The sequence below is a fragment of the Adiantum capillus-veneris genome, chromosome 14 (assembly GCF_014529385.1).
Source record: "Adiantum capillus-veneris isolate H3 chromosome 14, ASM1452938v2, whole genome shotgun sequence".
In the NCBI taxonomy this organism is placed as follows: Eukaryota; Viridiplantae; Streptophyta; class Polypodiopsida; order Polypodiales; family Pteridaceae; genus Adiantum; species Adiantum capillus-veneris.
In genome coordinates, this window is record NC_140944.1 from 125124082 (window position 1) to 125141508 (window position 17427).

General features: G+C 48.5%; 1 protein-coding gene across 1 annotated transcript in view; it reads right to left on the reverse strand.

Moving 5' to 3' along the window:
• The window catches only part of LOC147443084 (uncharacterized), a 68920-nt gene that overhangs the window by 20500 nt on the left and 30993 nt on the right, over nt 1-17427 (reverse strand). Inside the window, exon 4 of the mRNA XM_086529015.1 lies at nt 14111-14164. Coding sequence (XP_086385141.1) covers nt 14111-14164 — 54 coding nt within the window. The remainder of the gene's footprint in view (nt 1-14110; nt 14165-17427) is intronic.

The window sequence follows — 17427 nt, forward strand, 5'->3', positions numbered from 1 at the left end:
TCCTCAACTCAATCTACAAAATTCTAGCCATGGATCTGAGTTTGAGGATTCAGCCACTTCTAGAGAGCATTATACATGGGACCCAGACAGGTTTTGTCAAGGAGCGCAGTATCCCTGACAACATCTTCACTTTTTGATCGCGCGCCTCCGAGGTGAGGATCTAGTGATACTCCTCGATTTTGAGAAGGCATACGACAAAGTTGACTGGGACTTTACGTAGGATGGGCTTCTCGGATGCTTGGATCAGAGATGTGTCAGCCCTCTACAGACGTGCACACGGTCAGGTACTTTTGACAGGAGGTAGAGAAGACCGTTTCATGCTCACACGCTCGGTCAGACAGGGCTGCCCTCTAGCCCCCTTCCTCTTTCTGTTCTATGCGGAGGCAATGAGCAGATTCTTGGTTTCACAACAGGTTGCTTTACACGGCTTAGCGCTCCCTATTCGGGGCGATGAGCTACTGGATGCTGAGTTTGCAGACGACTCAGCTTTGTACTTGGAGGGCCATGTGGCCAACTTGCACAGGTGTGAGCAAGCTCTTGAGACTTTTTGTCGTGCATCAGGCGCAATGATCAACTGGAGGAAGACAGTGGCTTTCTGGGTTAGCAGTGCTCCTACGCCTGATTGGCTGCCAGGTGAGGGTTTTAGGTGGATTCCCGCAGGGACTGCAGTTCGATACTTGGGCTGTCAGGTTGGCCTGGACTTGTCTCCTGAGCAGCAGATTGCTCCCCTCCTCCTGTCCATCAGGAGGAAGTTGCTACATTGGAGTACGGCATGACTCTCTTTGGCAAGCAGTTGTAGTGGCCAACTAGGTGTTGTTGGCTACTATGTGGTACATTACATCTTGTTGGATCTTCTCGAGCTCCTGCATCAACCAGGTAGAGAGGTTGATCAGGAATTTTCTTTGGTCAAGGCGTGACACTCGGATAGCCCGGGCCAAAGTAGCATGGCAGGTCATCGGGGGTTGGGGATCATAGACTCGGCACAACAGAGCAGAGCCCTTCTTGGGAAGTTTGTGGTTAAAAGACTGCTTCAAGGGGAGGAGCCCTGGAAGGAGCTTTTGCTTCAGCGGCTTAGAGCTCGAGTACCTCAGGCAGGAGGCCCTTGGAGACCTTCCATCAGATGGATCTTTGCAGAGATGCGCAGAGTTGGTCTGAGAAGGAGACTGGAGGATCGCTTCGCTGTGAGCCTACTTCACTCTTGGGAGCAGCTGCAGAGAGGCTTGGAGCAGCACCAGCCCACCAGCACGGAGGAGCGCTTGAGACATCCCCTTGTTTGGAACCCCCTGTTCAGCACTCAAAGAGGCCACTTGGTTGGTAGTAGGCCTCATGTTTCTTGGGGTCCCATGGCAGAGGTTCCAGCACACACTCTAGGTGACTGGCTTCAGTTCTCAAGTTTGCCAGAGGAGTTACAGAGCATCCAGCTCTGCAGGGCATGAGAGGGGTGCAGAGCATGTGTCAGCACATCACAAAGGCAGTACCAGTTGAGTGGCTCACACCTCTAGAGACAGCAGCTCCCAGATGGATGAGGGCCTTCATGCGATTGGAGGTCCTCATCGCAGTTCGAGCTTGCTCAGAGATTGTACCCTCCATGTTCTTTGAGATAGATGGCGAGGGTCGACTACACAAAGTCTCAGTAGAGGCTCCACAAGTTGCAGAGTGTTGTTTTCAAAGGATCCGAGTAGTGGGCATTCGCGGGAGGACTTGTGTCATCGATCCTGATCCAACAACTCTTGAGACAAGCCACTGGAGGCTTTGGGCCTGAGAGAGCTGTCCACTGGCACGAGTGCAGTGGAATCCTGGAGAGTGGTTTTGGAGGACCCTTTCTCCTCAGCCGACCATCCAGGGATCCCTTTCTTTCAATACACTGTTCAACTGGGACGTCACATACTAGCAGCACGGAGAGAGGCTCGCCCTGCTGCAGGCTGCAGCACCTCATTGGCAGGAGGAGAGTCTCACAGCTGAGTTCTTGTCAGCCTTTTGGGCGAGGTTGTGGGACGACTGACAGCCACGGCGAGTCACTCTGTTCCAGTGGCTAGTTGCACATAGAGCTACAGCAGTGGGCAGCTCGCATGTACATAGTGGCCTTTCGGCAACATGCGCAGCTTGTGACCATCCTTTGCGGAGTCAGTGTCATTGTTTGTGGGACTGCCCTATGGCACAGCAGGTCTGGCTTCGGGTCCTTCGGCTGATGCCTGCTCTCTCCACAGCACGACAATACACTTGGGGGGCAGTTGCTTGGTCCACTCTCATGGGCCCTACACTACAGTTTGAGCTATCCTCCACCAGCAGGATGATAGCGATACAAGGGGTCGACCTACACTCCAGCCTGCTACAGAGCTTACCCCACAGGAGTGGTGCAGTGAGAGAGAGGTGTTGGGAGCTTGTCTGTGGCACAACACTCTGGTTCATTTGGCGGGCCCGCTGCTTCCGCATCTTGGAGGCTCACTTGGTGCCACCAGCAAAGACTGTTCGAGATTTTTGGTTGGAGTTGATTCATACTCTCAAGGGACAGTTCGAGAGACTTCAGGGAAGCTCCGACACCGTGCGGAGCACAGAGAGGAGTTCCTTCGACTCTGGCGCCCTAGGCCTTTCTTCCTATGGTCCGGGGTGAGCTCAGATGACACTACCGTCCACCTGTGGGGCTTTTCCCTCCTCCCATCTCCTGATTTAGCCCTTATTGTACATAGGTTGTTTTCTCATTGGGAGAGTCTCCCCGTTGATGTAGCCTTCTCTACTAGAGGTGGTTGTAGCCCTATGGGTAGTTTTAGTAACTAATTATTAACTAATAGAAGAATCTTTTTCTCGAGGAAAAAAAAAAAAAAAAAGAGGAAAACATAAAGGACATAAGGCGAGGACTGCATGTACAAACCAGTTGGACGTTTCAGAAAGCTGCTCCTTAGTTTGTGATTATTTAATTTAAATAAGTGATGAGAGGAGAAAACTGGAAAACTTAGGCACTCGTCTCCACATTCCTTGATTGGATCAAAATTCCAAACAAGCATGGTCCTTGGGAAAAGCAAATTGGAGCAAAACGACTGCTATCCCTTCAACATGAAGCCAATTCTCCATAAACACTTGAATCAAGGTAAAGGGCAATAATCACAAAAATGAGCAGTCATTTGCTTAGTTGGCTAGAAAGGCCAAACCACTTTGGTCCTTATGCAAGCAAATCTGCAAACAAAAAGTCCCTTAAACATGCAAACCCTGTGAAAGACTGGTATCCTTTCAACATAACAAAAATAAGAATACTGAAATAAATCACTTCATCCGCCGCACATGAGAAGCCCCGAGTCCCCCATTCTCATTTTGAATTCTTTGCTATATGTGGATCTTTCTATGGCGTTGTTCAACCCAGAGGAGTTTCACATACAGCCCTTACTCTGGAAATTCTTAATTGGAGAATTAAGAAAATCATACTTGTCATTCTCTGGATTGGTAACCCACAGTGTCATTTCCCTAGTCGTCGCTCTTGCATGTCGTAACCAGGGTCGACCTATTATAAGTAGAAGGAAGCCACCCTCCACCTGCGGAAGACTAGGAGCCAGCTTTCTGGGATATATCTTATAGAGCTTGCACATATGCCTTTTCAAGTGCTGAGGAGGGTAACACTTGTGGGGTCGGTGTCTCTTTCTTTTTTCCAATGGTGGGAAGAGGGGGCCGGGTAGACACCTGGGACTGGGAGACTTTTCTAGAGGTGGAGGATTGTTGCCTATAGTATTGAGACACCTCTTTTCAATACATAGCATAAATAAATCTCCCTCTTTAACCCAACGCCACTCCTTGGGCTCTAGTCATCACTCCAGTCGGGCATGGAGGTGGGCAATGCATTGGTGGCATGAGAGGGGTTGGTTGGGGCCAATTCAAAGATTGAGGTGAAGGTGTGGGCAGAAGTAGTAGGTTGACAAGTGACTGCGATCATATTTATTGATGAGGATGGTTTGCTCTTTTGGCAGTCATGGATATAGTGGTCCCTCACTTCAGGGCAAAGTCTCTAAGGAGGGGGTTCTTCGAGTAGTGTGCACCTACCTTGGTGGCCAGAGGGTTGTTGTCAAGGTGGAAGGGGTTGTATACAAGCTTTTAGGAGTGTACCTTCCGAGCTGAGAGGGGTGCTTTTATGACCACGAATGACTACAGATGATACACCCTCACGAGAAATACTGAACGTATTCTCTTTCCAACTAACTTGTGGATCAATCTCACGAAACCACTTAATGCAAAAAAATTATATCACATCCAAACACAAGAGAAACAACAAACCTGCAAGATGCAAACGTGCCTTCTGAACATAAACTATCACATTAGGACATTCATGCATGATTGAAGAGTGCATGCTAGGAGCAAATCCAAAAACCACAATGGGATCTGCTAGAATAGCTACTAAAACGTGCGCTCTTCACAAGAGAATCACTAATCACATCATGCATACTGCCAGGATCAAGCAAGATCACAATGCGTTGACTATGCACATGAACATAACACTTCATAAGAGACTCATCCAGATGATCATTAGAAACTTGAGGCGCACTACTTGGCTCATTATGAGACTAACAGAAGAAGATGTGGGTTCTGCAGGTTCTTTCTCAGGACAATCTCTTTTTAAGTGACCTTTAGTGTGACTTGAAATATCTTCCTTCTTTCCATACTCGGTTCTTTCTTCGAAACTTAACCAACCTCCTTTTCATCAACTATCAACTTAGGGGTTTCTTGAGTTATATCTGAATCCACGGCTATGAGCCAGATTCAAAGCAAGATACATCGGAAGCCATGGCTACGAGTTGGATACAAAGCTCAAACGTGGGCCAAAACGGCTCCAATTGGGAATTTAACAGACAATGTGCAAAAAGCAATGCTTGTAATGAAGTTGGTACTTGCTACTACATTGTAGGGACTTCATAATCAAATCCAAAACTCATTCTCAATCGAGCATTTACTTCTAGCTTCTTAGGGGTTTCTTGTGCGGATTTTTCATCAGTGTCAACTTAGGGGTTTCTTGAGTTTTAGCCTTTCCTTTATCATCACTATTAGGTGAAGAGTTCTATACTTTAGGTGAAGTGGAAGATCTAGAAGGAGAGATATTGTGGTTCTTACCATTTTGCTGATTTTGTTGGTTCTGAGGGTTCTGCCGAGTACTTGACTTGTTCTCCTTCGGCTTGCTTCATTTCTTCCTTAAGAGCGATTCTAACAGCATTATTGTAGTCCTTAGGGTCGACGACTTGCATATTATATTTAATGTACTCGTCCAAACCAAAGAGGAAAGCATCCTTGCGATTCTCATCTGGCTTACACAATTGAACACCAATTTGCAAAATACGTTTAGAAAAAGGGTACTACAGTGGCATAAAACGAGCCTTGAGCTTATCTTGGAAGTCGGCCCGTCTGTAAGACAGTAGTTCGCCATCCCGCGGCATGCTCAAGATGCTCGGTCAACTATGCCTCTTTCCAGGCATGATACCAATTAACAGTATCACCCGCTAACCATAGTCACACGAAATGGCGTTTCGGCGGGGGGGGGGGGGGGGGGGGGGGGGGGGGGGGGGGGGGGGGGGGGGGGGGAAACGGAGTTTCTCTCCCGTTTCGGACCAGCCAAAACAGTGTTTCGGCTTGCAACTGTCACGTGACACATCCAACCCTATGTGTCCGTGGACAAGCTACAACATAACAGGGTTCAGTCAATCCAGTCATTCTAGATTAGAAGTGATCTGGCACTTTTTGTGAGTCTATTCGTAGACCGTGCATGCCCAGTCACTTAGTGTAGATGCATATCCTATGGTTGCACACAGCATGATCAACAGTATTCCCATCAGAATCCATTAGAATCAGTTAGGGGATTTTTCCATAGTTACCCGGAACGCGGAACGGGAACGGCAACGGGATCCCCGCGGAACGGGGGAACGGCTAGGGGTCCGGAACGGGAACGTCGCGGAACGGGAGGTATAAAAAACACCCAAATAGTGCAATTTTTAGCTCCTTGTTTAAATACAAGGAGTATTAGAGTGCTTTCACTCTAATACTCACAAAAAACTCGTTTTGAAGACCATTCAACCTTGCTATGACTAGATGATGTGAGAGAGAGAGAGAGAGAGAGAGAGAGAGAGAGAGAGATGGAGAGGGAGAGATTTGAGAGAGTGGGAGGGAGAGGAAGAGAGCTTGAAGGCTTGAAGCCTTGAGCCTTGAGAGAGTGAGTCTTGAGAGGGAGAGATCTTGAGAGTGAGAGGGAGAGAGCTTGAGCCTTGAGGATTAGCTTGTGAAGAGAAAGGGGGAGGGGGGTGCATTTTATGAGTCCTTGAGGCCTTGCACACTTTCAAAAGAAGCCCAAACATTTACTTCAATTTTTTCAATTTTTGCCAAATTTGTTTGTAGCCGTTGGCCATTCCAGGGGCATTCCGGAACGGCCCGGGGGCGTTTCGGAACGTTCCGGAACGGCCGTTCCGGTTTGCATTGGCCACCCGGAATGTCAGACATTCCGGGACGTTCCGGAACGTTCGGGAAGGGAACTGCCCCCCGGAACGCCGGAACGGGGGCTAGGGGGCGTTCCCCGGTAACTATGGATTTTTCCAGTGATTTTAGCCTATTTTCCCTATTTTTGATATTTTTCACTTATTAATTTAAGTGACTTCCCAACAAAAGTAGGTAGGGCAATTTTGCTAAGAAAATATATAAGCAAACCAAAGTTAGCACTAGATGGCAGAAGAGGCAACAGGAGCCAAGCTCAACAGGCAACTTCTCACAAGAACCTTGGTGGACTTTCCCCTCCAAGCAGCAGATTCCCTCACGTAGCGTTTTTGCACAGCATCCCCAGCTTGGCGTTTTTGCATCAGATCTGCATCGCCAACAGTACCCAGCATCTAGCGTTTTTGCAAGGACCACAACTGCTAGCGTTTTTGGTCATCAGCTCCATTGGCGTTTTTGGATTTCAGTAGCAGATTAAGACCGGCAATTTTCACCTAAAGTATAGCAGATTCAGCCCAGTAAAGACCTCAGTTTTCAGCCATCAAGAACCTCAGTTTTCAGCCCTAAACCTGCAGATTTTCAGCTTCAAAGACCCACAGAAACAGCCCCCAAATCAGCGTTTTTGGACTAGTCGCAGATTTCAGCCCATAGCGTTTTTGGACAGCAGATAAAAGATTGCAGATTTCAGCCCTTAGGTCGGTCTCGTCATCCCTGTCGTCATCGCCGACATAGCCTAGACTTGCATCAGTCTCATGCATACCGTTTGTACCAGATTGTGCAATCATAAGTAGACCACTCTCGCCGACGAGAGTGGGGCCTTCGGAGGAGGGTTTTACAACGTTTCTGGTGTCGTATCTCTCTTCTCTCTCTATCTCTCAGTCTCATACACTTGCACGCACAGTGTCCATTCACTTTGTTTGTGATCACAGCATTCTCTCATTAAGAATGGAAGGCTCTACCTTCCATAAGAACAAAAGGAACCTTGAGCACAGTTCGGAGCACTCATCTTGAGAAAGCGCAAACATTCATTCCGCTGCACCTAACAGCAACTTTTTTTAAAGGTTCGTTTGAAATCGTAAGGGATTCTTTTTTGAGCATTAAGCTCGAAACTTTTGAATTAGGACTTGGCATTTTTCAATTCTGAATACACCTTTGGCCCCTCCTAGGCTACTTGTTTTATGAAATACATTGTTTACAAATTGAAAAAAAAAAAGTGCCGTTTTTGGAGCGTTTTTGCCTCGAGCGAAACTCAGAAACACCGGTTTTTCCGTTTCCGTTTCTGCCGTTTTCGTTTCGGGTGGTGACCATGCCGCTGACAGATGCATGGAAGCAATCAAAACTTTATTGTTGCTGTTTTTCTTGTTAGTATCAAAATAAGCGTTAAATCGATGCAACCAAGAATAAATCACAAAAGCATCCATCTTACCATCATACTTATTGAAAGTCAACTTTTCAGTGACTGGATTGTTGGAGTCATCGTCTCTTACTAGACAAGACTCTACCTTGTCTACGTGATGACTCGCCGGCTCATGGAGTGGATCGTTCTTCGAGGAGAGCACGTGTAGGACCAAGTCTTGCATGCGTTTGGTCTCGTAACACCTCACGTTCTAGTGCCAACAATCCCTTCTTTCTTGGGATTCCTGTCACTCTTCAAAAACACGATTAGGAATCGACACGCCCAAGAGGACTTGGGTTAGGTGCGAGCACTACAAGCAAAAAAAATTATGTGGTTCTTGTGGTTCTTTCCTTGAGTGATACAAAACACTGCCAAAGCTCTGATACCAATGTAAGGTGCAGCGGAAGTGAATGTTGAACTTTGCTCAAGATGAGTGCTCCAAACTGTGCTCAAGGGTTCCTTTTACTTACGGAAGGGAGAGCCTTCCGTTCTTTAATGAGAGAGTGCAATGGACACAAACAAAGTGAATGGACACTCACAAAATGCCAGATCACTTCCTATTCTAGACTGACTTGACTGAACTGAACCCTGGTCATGCTGTAGCTTGTCCACGGACACATAGGGTTGGATATGTCACGTGACATTCTTGAAAGCAGTTTCCGATCTACAGAAGATCAAGGTACCAGAGAAACAACTGGTAGAAAAAGAGAAGCTTACAGCAGAGACAATCTTGAAGAACACCTTCCAACAAGTGTCCCTCTATGACATGCTGCGACTAGATGCGAGTTTTAGAAGTCACACCCTTGCTGTTATTCAGTCACTTTACCCTGGAGCAAGTCCTAGTGGCGGGCACCTCCCAGTGCGACCATCAAAGTCCTATATGATATCCAATCCCGCTACTCCTGATTATAGAAGCCCTCGCCTGACAGTGTCCGTTTTGGGTCGGCAATTCTCAGGAGTGATAGTGGATGGTGGATCTGGCATCAACCTGATGCCCGAGTTCACTATGATAGCTCTAGGTCTATAGTCTACTCGCCGTGCTCCCTTCACAGTTACATTGGCTGACCAGAGAACAGTCTACCCAGTGGACATAGTGGACAATGTGCCTCTGCAGGTAAAAGACTGTACTTTAAACTTGGATTTTGTTGTGGTTCGTCTTCCCCAGGTGGAAGATGGATTTTTCTTGCTCATTGGAAGACCTTGGCTGCGACACACTAAAGCACTTCATGATTGGGGAAACGATGCCATGTGGATACATACTTCTGGCTCCCCGATGCAACCCATTCTCTTAGAAGGAGGTATGGATCCCGTGGTGCAGCAAGTTTCTTTGTCAATGGAAACCAACCTGAACAAGAACAACCTACTACACCTGAAGGGTCAGACGAAGATCTGCTGGAGTGGTTGGAAGCTACCAAGTCTACGCCTTGTTATGGACTATCTATTCAACCTTTGCCTGAGGTAACACCCTTTTGCTGTGTTCCTATCGTAGCTGAGCCCAATGAATCACTTAAACCCCAACAACTAGCATAGAAGTCACAGAAGTTGATTGCTCAGTTGACCCTTTACTAAAAGCATTCACATTGGGTAAGCTCGCAAAGAAGTGCAGTAGGAGGACCGCTGCCAGTATAACTCAGGTGGTATCTGCTAGGTTAGCATTGTATCTATATTTGCTTTTGATCTGTTGTTTCCTACCCATCCCTTATCCACCTTCCCACACCCCCACCCTATACAATTCTCTCTTGCCCTCGCCCTACCCAACCCCCTCGGCCCTACCCACCATTTTTCCCTCTCTCCCCCTCGTCCCCTTACTCACCCTCGCCCTCCCCCCTCTCCCAAAACTCGCCCTCCCCCCCCCCCCCCCCCCCCCCCCCCCAACTAGTCCCCCATCCCAACTAGTCCTCTTCCCCAACTCGTCCCCCTCCCAACTAGTCCTCTTTCCCAATTAGTCCCCCTCCCCAACTAGTCCCCCTCACCAACTCGTCCCCACCCCTTCGCCCCTAACTAGCCTTTTCTCCCTCACCCCTCCCCTACCTACTCCTTCCCCTCTAGCCAACTGCAACTAGCTGCAAATTCCTCACTTCGGGTGCTTTGTGGGCTTCGTTAATCTTGGCAGTTTTCTGGTCAGTTTACCTCATTGCGTCGGGGTCATTACTCCTTCAGCATATTTTGCAAATATCGACATTGTTTCATTGGTACTTCTTTTTGGGAACTCAAGTTCTTCTCCAAACATCACCCTCTTCAGTCAGAGTGTACTGCGTTTTTTATGGTGTTTCACTGTTCTCTCTAGTTTCATTGATCCTCTCACCGAGACGGTGAGCGGTCTTGTGGCAGGCAACCTAGTGTCACTTTCACAGGACACACAGTTAGTACAGTGGTATGGTCTGGTTCACACTGGACGGACACTCTAGGCTAGGCAGTGACACGTGGCAGGGATACGGACGGTGGTATAGTGGACATAGTGGCCAGGTCACCACCACTACTCAGTTTGGGGATAGACTTAGATGGTGGTGGCTCTTTATGGTGGTACACATGAGTAGTAGTTGTTGGGTCATCGGGATCATCTTCTTTATATATGGTCCAGCGTCGTCGTCTAAAGGAACGAGTCTATACACAGCACGTCTGCACCATCCCTGCACATCTGAGCCTCGACACCCCCATTGTACCCGTGAGTTCTGGGCTGGAGCTAGTGTGCTGCCACGCCAGAGTCTATATCGGTTCTTTGAGATAGTCGAATCCATATGTTCTAGTCTCCTTCTTTGTCTCTGTGTTGATCAGTTGTCATCTATTGTTTCCTTTGTTTTCGTTCTGTTTTGAGTGAGATGTCACGCACATTGCACTGAGGAGTACTCACTGTAGAGAGCACGACACACTATCCACGCTACACCTATAGCTGCTACAAGCCCCCTTGGGGCACCCAAGGGAGGGTGCGGCGCGCCCCCTCTAGGCTCTACTCCTATGCTCTAAAGAGGTAACCCCCCTGCTCATATATAGGCCCAAAGGCTGGCTGCCCAACCCACTCCTCCAGCCCCCCATGACCCTGGAAAATAGAACAAAAATAGGAAGAGCTCAGGAGAGAGCACCAGAGGCCCATAGGGCTCAAGGGAAAAATGTGACAAGGCTGGGGAAAAATACTCCCGGCCTACAGGAGCACAGATGGACATGGAACCAAGCCAAAACCCAAGGCTAAACATGGCTAGACATAACCTAACATGAGAAAACAACCTCACACTGGCCGAGCAAAGGCACAAAACAGCCCTCACTCCCTTACACCTGTCCCTGGGAGAAACTGGGACTGACTGGAAGGATCCAGAGAGATGCCCGAACTCTAACACAGATTTGTTGCATTTTTGCAGCCAGCCTTTAGCCCTACATTCCTCTCACATCGGGAGGGGAGCATATCAGCCCCAGATCTACCCCTTGGTGGCCATCAAAAACTCTTCATCGAAACGAATCCAAAGGTGCATCAAATCAGCCTCGGAGGTGCTTCATTTCGAAGAGTTACCGCAGCACCATTCCCCATTCAAGTCAATAGAGTTTGCATTAAGGTCTTGCATGTGTGTACATTCCATTTACACAATCAAAAGAAAATACCACATCAGCAACGGTGTGGGGGGCCCTTGAGAGGGTTGGTTGGGACCCCATCGGGTGTCGTTCTCCTTTTCTCTCCCCCTCTACACATCTCTACCTCTCCCTCTCTAAGTCTCTCTTAAAGGAACCATTATTTGTGCTAAGTAGCACACACTCAAGCAAGGAAGGAAGTAAAGATTTGTGGAAGTGTAAAGTCTAGATCTTGTCACCATTTCAATTCCGATGCACCTGACATCGCACCTGAGTCATGAGATCAGAGAAGGTTTCCCTAGGTGCCAACATACGCCCTTCCAACTCCTCCAAAACCTTCTTTCTATGGTTCCCAGGCAAAACTCATTGCAGAACGCGTCGCGCAGGGCTGCCCAAGTGGTAAAGTGATTGTTCGCGAATTACGTGTACCGCTGGTCAGCCAGAATATCCAGGTTGGAGGGAACAGCATTCGATAGGCATCGTCTCTTTCGAGTCCCCTTTCCTTGCAGAGGGAAACAAACCTTATGACATGGTCGTTAGCATCTTTTGGTTGAAGTCCCTTGAAGGTTGGGAATTTGATGTTGACCCTGTGGAGATCAGCGTTGAGGTCTTCAGCAGCAGCCATGGGAGCTTTGAGGGTAGTAGGAGAAGAGGGAGGGCGGGGTGGAGGGGACGGTTGACAAGAGGTTTGAAGAAGAGAGGAGGTTTCTGGCAGCGGCAAGGGTGATGGTGGAAAATAGAGGGGAGAGTAGAGGTGACGGTAAGGGTGTGACTTCAGTAGACACCTAAGTGTACTACTCTTAAGACTGAGAATGGGTGTCAATCATACATAAGCGATCACCACTTTCAACTTTCCAAACACACAGGCCGTGACTACCTTAGTCAAGTGATGGTGACCAGGCGTGGAAGTCTTAGACACAAGACAAGGAGCACCAATTAGACACACACACACACAGAGACATTACACAACGAGACAAGAACCCCGGTACCGTACAGCGATCCGACTACGCCCAAAAGTGTAGATGATAACGAACTCCTTGAGTGGCTGCAAGTTGTTGAATCCCTCCCATGCTTTGTCGTCTCAATCCAGCCTATTCCATAGGACGCCACTTCAGCTCAGCTGACATATGCTAGGACCCTTCACTCAGCCCCTCTTGTTGAATCCCTCCTGTGCTTTGTCGTCTCGATCCAGCCTGTTCCATAGGACGCCACTTCAGCTCAGCCTACATATTCTAGGACCCTTCACTCAGCCCCTCTTGGGCTGCTAATCCCATCCACTCGGTCCAACCTAATGAGTCTCAAGGTAAAGGTCTATCCATTCATTCGGAGTCGGAAGATTTCAGAATTCAAATGTAGAGCCACTAGGGCTAGGTGAGCCCATAACCAACCATCACCGTGGCAAGGAGTCATGACACACTCAAGATGACCATTCTCACCCAAAGTCTCTGTGGAAATCCTCTATTGTGCTTAAGTGATTGTTTGAAGAGCTTCCACCTGGCTCGTTGCAGGAACACTATGAGGACTTCCGCATTGAACAGACTCCTGCCCACAATGTGTCTTTTCTTACCAAAGCACTGTCTATTGTGAAGAAGAGCTTCCTTCCACACTCGCCAAGATCAACTGAATGAAGTCAAGTCAACCTAAGCATACCCGAAGATACAAAGCCTATTTGTGGTTGCTTGGCTAATGGACCATCCTCCACCACTAGAAGAAGTATGGCCTCTTCTAAAGACATTTGCATGGATCTACCATGATCTTGAAGGTATTCCACCTGAATTAGGTGTCCATATTATTCCCCAGATAGCCGGGGCTAGATCATTGCGAGGCAGAGGCTCAAGCCTAGTCCCAAGTATGCAGCAGCAATCAAACAAAGAGATAACAAGATGCAGGAGGTATGCATCATTGTTCTAATGAAGCACTCTGAGTGGCTATCCCCCATGGTTATTGCTCCTACAAAAAACTTTAATAAAATTAGAGTGCACATGGATTTTAGGGCTCTTAAAAAGGTTACGATCAAAGATGGCTTCCCTACACCGTTTACAGAGAGTGCTGGAGGATGTGGCTGGTCAAGCCAGCCTCCAGGCTTATAGGATACAACCAAGTAGGTCTAGAATTATCAATCGTGTAGAGTCTAGTCTTGCTGCACAACGCTTGCACACCTCCAAGAACTACTTAGCCTCTACACCCCCGCTGTATTCGACTTGCCCTTGATCAGGAGTTGTGACTCGTGAGGTGAGTGCTGGCTACCGGGCTTATCTATATGCAGAGTCTACTGGTTTATTTTCCATTGAGGCTACAGTTGTTCATGATTCATACGCTTTTAGAAAGGGAAAGAAACCAAAGAATCCATGTGAGGAAAAAAAGCACAAAAGAGGCTCACTAGTAGTAACAAGAGGTCCATTGGGAGGATACATCATATGCTCTTGTTATTCCAGTTTCAAAGTGTCATTTCATTGTCTTCATTTCTTTGTTCTTGTCTAATATCTACTGCACTTGAGTGAGACCTGGAACACACTGCACATAGTAACATCCACCGGCGAATACACACCACAAAGCGCAACACACTTATCCATCTATGGTGGAGAAAGCCCAATCATATCCCTCTATGTGCAATACTACCTAGGCATTATTTAATTTCACTTTTTAAATAATTCTTCAGATACATGGGTGACCATACTTAAAACTTGAAATAGAGGGAGCTTTCACCTTTAAGAGCTGATTAACCACGCCCTCTTCCATGTCTACTAGAACAGCCCTTGCCTGTTCAAAAAAAAAAAAAACCTCTCTCTCTCTCTCTCTCTCTCTCTCTCTCTCTCTCTCTCTCTCTCTCTCTCTCTCTCTCTCTCTCTCTCTCTCTCTCTCTCTCTCTCTAAAACAGAGGCGCCGCAAGTCTGCTCTTGTCGACCTCCCCTTGCGCGAGGGGCGGCCCTTGGGGGGGGCACAGCCCCGTGCCGCCCTGTGCTCTCTCCCCAGGCTACGATTGCGACAGACCTCCCCTTGCACAGGGCGGCCCTTGGGGGGGGCACAGCCCCGTGCCGCCCTGTGCTCTCTCCCCAGGCTACGACTGCGACAGACTACGCACTACGACCTCGACTGTTGCCCTGTGCTCTCTCCCCTACGCGCTGCGACCTGGACTGCGTCTGTGGCTTCCGGCTTCGACTGTTCGTTTGCCCTCATCACGCACAGCAAAAGAAGTCGAGCACACTTTCGCTACAAGCGTGGCAAATCTTGCCACCCAAGTCCACGAAGCAACTATCGCCGTCCCCACCAAGGTAGAGGAATGCATGCAAGAACGCCGCCGACGGGAGGGACTAGCACTCTCTATTCGCATCGGCGGTTTGCCCTCTAGTTGGTGGGGGGAGGACGATACCTACACTTTGACTCTAGCCAATCTCAACCAAGCCATTCACCCAACCAGGATTCGACCCCGAGCAATCGAGAAGGTTCACCACGACAGTCGCACCAACCAAGGCATTCTTGTCTTCAAAAACAAAGAGGTGCGCATCGCGCTCCTACAACAAGCACGACTCCTCAAGGGCACGAAAATCTGGATCAGTGAGGCTTAACACCCGCTCAACTTAAAGTCAAGAAGCTAGAGCTTCAAAAAGTACAAGACGCACGCGCAACAAGCGAATGGGCTGTGTACCGAGGCGGCAAAGCTATCATTGAGGAGTTTCGGGTCCCGAAAACCCCCAAGCCATTTCCCTTACCCACTTCCCCTTCCCCCCCCTAAGTGACATATGTCACAATTTTGTTGTATCCACATTTGGTTATGTTCTCCATGTACTCTTTTAGTAATAGCCCAGCAATGTATGTTTTCTTGGTCCCATAGGTCATATCTGACCTCCGAGGACAATAATGAAATCTCTCTCTCTCTCTCTCTCTCTCTCTCTCTCTCTCTCTCTCTCTCTCTCTCTCTCTCTCTCTCTCTATAATGCCCGGCAATGAGTCAGGACAGCAAGAGAGCATGGAGGATGTTTCAGGAGAGACAGCCGGGTACCCCCATTACAGCCCCAAAGGCATGGAGAGCATATGCACAAGCACTATATGATATCCCAGAACAGCCCCCCATTCCACAGCCAGGGGACATTAGACCACACATGAGCGACTTCTTTACTGTACATATGGTAGCAGAGGCCATCAGCAGATTACAGCATGGGAGAGCCCAAGATCAGGATGGGCTAGTGGGTGAGCACTTCATCTATGCATGTAGGGAACTGGCCCCCCTTTTGGCACACATGTTTAACAGGGCAGTTTGTGAGGGCTTTCCAGCCAGTTGGACGGCCAATACCATAGTCCCACTTTTCAAAAGTGGGAATCCGATGGTACAGGGCAACTATAGGACCATTATGATTGGGCATTATCTGGCCAAGATTTATGGGTCTATCGTAGAGAGAGAGCTCAGTGTTTGGGCAGAGAGACATGGCCACAGAGCTAGAGGACAGGCTGGTTTTCGGCGAGGGTTCTCCACTTTGGATCACATACTGACTCTTCGGGCATTGATAGAGGAGCGGCGGGTAGAGGGAGACAGGAGGAGACTATATTGTTGCTTTGTGGACTTCCGCAAGGCATTTGATTCTGTCTCGAGATTTCGTTTGATGCAGAGGCTACAGGATATAGGAGTTCCAGAGGCTATCCGATGGGGGATTTATGCATTGTATGAGTCAGTGTGACTCGGAGGGTGAGGGCCCCAGGTGGACTTTCAAATGCTATTGAAAGTACCATAAGGGTGAAATAGGGATGTCCACTATCTCCCACTCTCTTTGGGATTTACATCGATGAGCTCTCAGAGTATGTGGATACATATGGTGATGCAAGATCCAGCCTCGCAGGGGTGATGATACCACTTATTTTGTATGCAGACGATGTGGTATTGATTTCGGACTCTCCAGAGGGGCTACAGAGACAGTTGGATGCTCTCCAGAGATTTTGTGCAGATAGGGACTTGACAGTGAACCTTGGGAAAACCAAGGTTATGGCGTTCAACACCACACAAGCATGGGTCACTCGAGCAGAGAATCAATTCACATTTAGAGGGGAGATGGTGGAGCAGGTACGGTCTTATGTATACTTAGGAGTGACTTTTACAGGCCCGCGCTTCTCATTGAAGCAAGCAGCGGATGCTAGGTTGGACAGGGGCTTTGCAGCTTTGGGGAGGCTTGAGAGGCAGTGTGCTCATGTACAGTTTCAAGAGCCGTGCACGAAGCTTTGGTTGTTCGATTAGTTGGTCACCCCGGCATTGTTGTATGGATCCATGGTGTGGGGGCCTAGCCTCAGTACACAGGAGTGGAGCCGTATGGAGAGACCACTAGTTATGATGATTGCACAGATGATCTGGTGCAAGGCATCAATACCACATGCTATTGTCAGAGCTGAGATGGCAGCATCCTCCATAGTGACAGAGGCCATATTTCAGAGTGTGACAAGCCTACATCGCATATGGGAGCTCCCCCCAGAGAGAGATTCGAGATTGACACTGGATTCCTCCAGACAGTTAGCAAAAGATGGGGTTCATGATTGTTGGTATGCACAGATGCAGACATGGTTTGGGAGACATGGACTACAGATGGATGCACTTCCACCCTTCCAGTATAGCTTGGACTGCCCGCACCTCCAGCTTACGCGCACTGAGCGCAATCGGGTGATCAGATCAGATATTGTGCAGCTGGAGACAGAAAGGACCTGGCAACAACCTCCAGAGCCATTAGGCACGAAGATGGCCCATTACAGGGACCACTTCTTGCATGTTTCGTTGGAGGGTTTTGTGATTCGGCCAGCATACATGGATGTACATCTCTCACATGGGTTGCGCAGTGCCATTGGACAGATCCGTACCTACGCATCGAGACAGGCAGATACATGCAGATGGCCCGGACAGATAGGACATGTCAGCTATGCCACCAATAGCGTAACCGTGAAACGTTTCAGACCTGAAACGTTTCACCCCGAAATGGGGGCGTTTCACCCGAAACGTTTCGCCCAAGAGAGGAGCCTCGATGAAACGTATGACTGAAACGCCTTTT